The 6000-nt window shown below is 56.6% G+C and overlaps 1 protein-coding gene across 3 annotated transcripts in view; it reads right to left on the reverse strand.

Annotated features, from left to right (window-relative positions):
• The window catches only part of NR3C1 (nuclear receptor subfamily 3 group C member 1), a 53849-nt gene extending 48371 nt beyond the window's left edge, over positions 1-5478 (reverse strand). For 2 of the 3 annotated variants that reach the window (XR_007379881.1, XM_048960903.1), the window contains exons 1-2: positions 5313-5478; positions 2506-3691 (exon numbers count right to left, since the gene is read on the reverse strand). Coding sequence is in view for 2 of the 3 variants with exons in the window: in XM_048960903.1 (XP_048816860.1) it covers positions 2506-3677 (1172 nt within the window). In the remaining variant the exon portion in view is untranslated. Of the gene's footprint in view, positions 1-2505; positions 3692-4256; positions 5096-5312 lie in introns of those variants that run through there. The other variant, XM_048960904.1, reaches the window with a different exon arrangement.
• Between the last annotated feature and the right edge of the window lie 522 nt (positions 5479-6000).

A 6000-nucleotide genomic window follows, 5' to 3' on the forward strand; every position in this document is an offset into this window, starting at 1 on the left:
ATCACGTATCTCATTAGAGACGGCGTGCTGTGCTGTCCTTAGGAAAGGGAACTGAAAATTTCATTTTAAGGCTGTACGTCTACGAGACGTTGCAGGTGTTTGGACAATGCAAGCAGTGCTGCATGCACACCTGAGCACAACCCTGGCTGCTCCTCCCATGCACTCAGCATGTTATTCATGCTTTGAATAATGAAAGACTACCACCAGCAGTAGGAAATATTTCCCATTGCAAAGCGCAGCTCAGCAATCCCAGCCTTCATCTCACAGAATGGGTGCTTCAAAGGAAGCAACAAATGGAGCCCCAGACGCCCACAGGAGCCTCCCGAGATGGTTCTTCCTTTGTTTCTGGAACAAAAGGCAAGAATGCCATTTTTGTTAAATCTCCTGGGTGCTACATAAAGAAATCTGCAAAACATCCACTGAAAGTGACCCAGCTCACTCCAAACGTTTCTGACAAAGTTGAGGAGGAATGAATTCCCATCCCACCCCCTGGGATTCATCAGCACCTGGCAATTATTTTAAAATAAGATTCTAAGATAAGATTACCCCTAATGTAAGGGAAAAAAGGGTAAAAGCAAAGCAGGCAATGCTGGGCTCAGAACTGGACTTGTAGTTTTAATATATTTAAAAAAATAACTGCTTCCGTGAACACAGGAAATCAAACTTTTCTAAGCAAAACCAGGAGCAACCTCATTTTCCTTTTTAAACACGTATTTTAAGTTCAGTTCCATTATCTCAAATATGGCAAAAGAAAACATTACAAGCTGCAACTGCCCCAGGGCACCAGGCAGCCACAGCGCCCTGCACACCACCACCCCCAGAACTGCTCCATAACAGCCAGCACAGCATCCAGCACTGCTGCTCCTTTCACTGCAGGATCAAATCTGCACTGTATGCACGAGGAGCATTGAGAGGGCTTTTCATCACAACGTTACCAGAAACCAAGCACACAAAAATGGTGTTTATGAGACTGCCCAAAGCATTACAGATGGATGTGCACAGCACTCAGCTCCCAGAGCGCTCGGGTCCGACCAGGCAGCGCTGTACAAGAAAAACAATGCATCAACTTCACAGAAAGCCTCAAAAGTGATGTTATTATTTGTGTGGGATATGCTCTGAAATCAGTCTCTCAAACCCAGAAATAGTTCTCACGGGGATACAGATTTTGTTATGATCATCATATACATATATAGAAAATGTAATTTAAAAAAAAAAAAAAAAAAAAAAAAAAAACAAAACACTCCCTCCCTCTTCTCCCCCCACAGAAACTATGAAATAAATGAAGAACAATGTGAAAGTTGGACTGGTTATGCAAAAGGTTCATACAGAGGATTTCAGCTCTGTCAAATAAATGATAAGGCGCATTCAATATTCATCCATCAAAGCAGACCTTCTCCCCAAAGCCCGACTTCCCTTCCTGGCTTCCTGATGCTGCAGCTTGCTCTGAACACGTCCCTAAAGCAGCACACACCTCCGCTACAGAAACCAAAACCTACCGCTGAAGTTCAGGCTGCAGCAGCTTCCAGCTGCGTGCTGAAGGGATGCGGACCCTCCTCCATCCCGCCGAGCCGTGGGAAAGCAGAGCTCAGCCCGCACAGCTCACCCGCAGGGACCGACTGCCAGCAGGGCAATAACGCACAGCGCTCACACAGACGCGCACCGAACCCACAGTCGCCGCTTCCCCGCATTCAGACCCGCAGAGCCATTTCCTAACGCCCCGCCGACACGCACCAAAATCCTCCACCCCAGGTGAGGCCACGCCGGGCTCTGTGCGACACGGCCGAGGAAAACACAGCCGGCGCTGCGGCCGGACCCGTGCTCTGAGCAGGGAGCGGGGAAAGGCCTCGTGCGGAGCAGCCGTGCGCCGGGCCGGCCGGCAGAAAGCACGGCACAGCGGCAGGCGATCGGAGCGCACCGCCTCCCAGCAGCCCGGCTCCGGATTAAGCCCAGGTACGGGTAAATCTCTGCAAACATTCTTATCTCTCCGAACGCAGCTATTAAGCGAACTGCTGAGCGTTTCCTACTCAGGATCCTCTTGTCCATGTAAGGCAAGCGCAACACCAAGCAAAACTAGAGCTCCAGTTCAGCTTAAATGCAATTCTCAAAATTTACCCAGCAACCAAGCTATTTTTGTGCCTAACATTTCAGTAACACCAGGGGGAAAACAACAAAAAAACCTCATGCTGCAGTAATTGATCCTCTGACCCCTGAGAACGAAGCGGCTTTCGGACACAAATACTTCCCCCTCTCCGCCGCCCTGCGCGTGGATCCTTCCGCCACAAACTCCATTCCACTCTGGGATACACTTCAAACTTTTTTTGTCTTTTTTTAAACAGTCTGCTGCCCTGCTCCTTTCCTCCCTTTAGCAGCACAGCTCAGCACCCAGCTATGCCCAGGAGCCAACCAACAGAGCCACAACCGACCTTCAGCAAAAACCAAACCAATGCACGCAGTTACGCAGAGCACGCTTGCAATATTTCAATAAAGAGAAATAAAACTGGTTACCTTGAATAGCCGTTAGAGAAAGCAGGTCTGCCAGAAAGGTTGAGCGTTCCCAAGGGAGCTAAAGCCTCATCCCCTGATCCCTGGCACCTATTCCAATTTTCTGAACTGGCAGGAAGAGATGGAATGATATTAAAAATTGGTTTCTGATCCTGCTGCTGAGAGAGCGATGCAGTGTTTAAATCATAGTGATACATCTGTCCCCCAGAGGTGCTGACACCATGGATAGAGATGGCAGAGACTTTAGCACCCAGCAGATTAGACCCGGAGAAGTTTGCCTGACAGTAAATTGGGCCCATGTTTTCTTGCTTTATGCCAGGAGTACAGAGTTCAATGTAGTCTTCCTTTTCTGTTTTCACTTGAGGCATCGGCATTTTGGAACTGGGTAAAAGGTCACCACGGTCATTAATTTTAGGTTTAGTGTCAGACAAAATGGGGGGCTTGCAGTCTTCCCCCAGGTTTCCCTCCAGGAGGAACGTGTCATCAGCAGAGATGGGGGACAGCAAACCTCCATCATCGAGCAACGGGTCCAGCCGCCACGGGCTCCCATTCGGCTCTTTGCCAGGCGATACCGATGGCAATTCTAAGTCCTGGAGGATATCCAGGGTGCTTTGGTCTTCAGAGAACAGCTTCAGGCTGCCGCCGTTGGAGCCGACCTGGCTTTGGACCGAAGCCCCTGGCTCCAGGGGCCCGCGGCCAGCCATGCCCGCAAAGTCTGGCTCCAGCGGCGCCTCGGATGACACTGCTCCCTTCGTGTCCTCTGCCAGGCTCGAGGACTTGTTCAAGCTTGCTATGCTTTCCTCCAGGAGCCTGAAGTCCGTTTCTCCAGAAGGGATGCCAGTTTGGCCCTGTTGTGAAAATCCAAGGTCGTTTCCCATCACTTTCGCATCTGTTTCACCCATATACAGTCCCATGGAGAGCGACACTGCCTTGGACAGGTCTGGCGGAGGCACATTGTTTACCAATCCTTTAGAGAAGTCAGCCAGAGCGGGTTGCTGAGCAGAGTCTGACTGAGAAGACACGGGGAGAGGAGCTGCAGATACAGGGGCTTGTGCGGAGGCTCCACCCCTGAAGGGCGGATGGAAGTCCATCACGATCCCTCCTTTGGTACTCATGAGCACATTTTTCCCGGTTTCGTCTTGATCTGACGACTTAAGCAATTCTTTGGAATCCATGATTTTAACATCAGCTACAAAAAGACCACAAGATATCAAAGTTAGCACATCAAGGGTACTTTAATAACAGCATAACAGAAGGCAAAATCATCAGCCTGGTTTGGTTTGAGGACGGAAGCGAAGCAAACCAAGCCACGAGCTGACATACGCCACGTTTTTCCCAAACCCACTGATACATTTTAACAGGTGAGTGATAAGAAGAATTTGTTATTTTTAAAGCTTTCTAAAGCTGTACGGAGCGCTCCGTGCGCCAGCACCGCTCAGAGCCAGAGCACAACGGCAGGCGCTTTGTGAGCACTTCCCAGCTCTGCTACAGCCACGCCAGCAAGCAGAGGAGCTGCGAACTGTGAAAGTGCCTCATTCACAGCCTCCGACAGCGACCTCCCCGGCACCGCTCGGTGCCAGCCAGCCCAACGCGGCAGCTGCCCGGGAGCCGCACAGCCTCGGTGCCCCAGAACGCTCTGCTTCAGTTCAGCCTAAAACAGAACGCGTGAATCCTAAAAATAAGTCACTGTCATTCTGTAAATAAGCCCCACATTTACACATAAAACTCAACTAAAACTAAAGTAGTATTTTTACCAGCTCCAAACACTTCAAAAGCTCGCGGCTATCCTCCAAATCCATCTAGCACCGACAGTAAATCTCAGTTTCATCTGTTTGTGTTTACTCTATTTACTTCCAGCGCAGAGCGTAAATATTTGGAGAAAAACTGCAAATTCTTATCCGAACTTCCCACGCTGCCTCTCCTCCGCCCGAACCCCGCCGCCCTCAGCCACGGGCCCGCAGCACACAGCGCAGCTCCCGGCCCCGCACCGCCCGCCCGGCCCCGCGTGCCAAAGCGAGGGCCGCAGCCAGCAGCGCGGCTCCGGGCGCACGGCGTTAAGGTGGCCCTGCCGAGTGGAGCGAGCTCAGCTCGGGGCCGGGGGAGGGTTTGGGATCGTGTCGCATAACCTCAGCGCGGCCGAAGGGAGAATCTCTCGCCCTCTTTTTCCAACTCGCGCGCGACGCCGACAGCCGCCCCGACATCCAAACACAGCGCCCGAAATTCGGGGACCGTGAAAACGCCGCGCGACGACTCCGCGGGGAAACCGCGACGATAATGAAATATCGAAGCGCGGACACAAGCGCAGCCCGTTCGCTTCGGCTCCGCCGCGCTCACACGAGGGGAAGGCGCCCGATCCGCTCCATCTGACGACGTCCCCGGGCAGCGGCGGGCACTCGGCGCGGCGGACGCGGCCGGAGCGACACGCGCGGACCCACGGAGGGATCGAAGAGCAGCGAACAGCGTTACGTGCGGCGAATTCCCGTTCGCGCGGCGCGGCTTCCCGAGCAATGTGTCGGGACCTGTTGAGCCGTCTCCTGGCACACCCACTTCTACAAAATAACACCGGCCCACGGCAGCGGGGCGCCGCGCTCCCCCTGCGCTCTGCTCCCCGCGACCACCCGTGCTGCGGGCGGCAGCGAAACCCCGGGGCCGCCTTCAGCCCCGTCCCGTGGAGCAGCTCGGCCGGCCTGCCGCCCCCTCCCCCCCCAGGCGCTCGGGGCATTCCTGCGGGGCGTCCCCCCCGCCCCCTCCCGAGGAAGTTCCCGGCCCCGCGTTGTCCCCCCCCCCCCCACCTCCCTCGCGGCCCTTACCTCGTCCAGGGGGGGGCGCTGGGTCCTTCAGCCACCCACCGCCATGGCGGCCGGGGGCAGCGGCCGGGGGCAGCAGGCTGAGCGGAGCAGGGCGGGCGGAGGAAGTCAGCAGCCGCCCCTCCTGGAGCGGAGCGGAGAGCGCCCGCCGCCCCCCCCCTTCCTCCTCCCACCGGCCCGAGCTCCGGCCCGAATCCCCGCCCCTCCCTCCCTCCCTCCGCTGCCCGCGGCGCCCCCTCGCTAATTAGCGCTAATTGCCTCCGCAGACTTTGCCCCGCGCTGCCCGCCCCCCTCCCGCCGCCCTCCCCTCGGCCGCGCCGCGCTCGGCGGTGCTGTGCCCCAGCCACAAAATGGAGGACGGCGGCGGCCGCCTCCCCGCCCCCTCCCTGCCGCCCGCCTCCCCGACGTGGAGAGGGAGTGGAGCCGGCGGCACTTATAGGGGCGGCTGCAGCGCCCGCTCCGCTCCGGCCCCGCACGGCTCCGCTCGGCTCCGCTCCGCGGGGCAGCGCCCGTCGGGCTCAAGCGAGGGGGAACGGTGCGACCTGTTGGCTGCGGCGGGCAACTGCAGCCTGCGCCCGGGCTCCGAGGGGCCCGCCGCCGCCGCCCGGGCTCGGCCCGCTACCGCGAGGCCGCCCCGCCCCCGTCCCCGTCCCGTCCCGTCCCGCTCCCCAGGCGGGGGCAGCGCCGCACG

This window comes from Lagopus muta, chromosome 14 (assembly GCF_023343835.1).
Source record: "Lagopus muta isolate bLagMut1 chromosome 14, bLagMut1 primary, whole genome shotgun sequence".
Lineage (NCBI taxonomy): Eukaryota > Metazoa > Chordata > Aves > Galliformes > Phasianidae > Lagopus > Lagopus muta.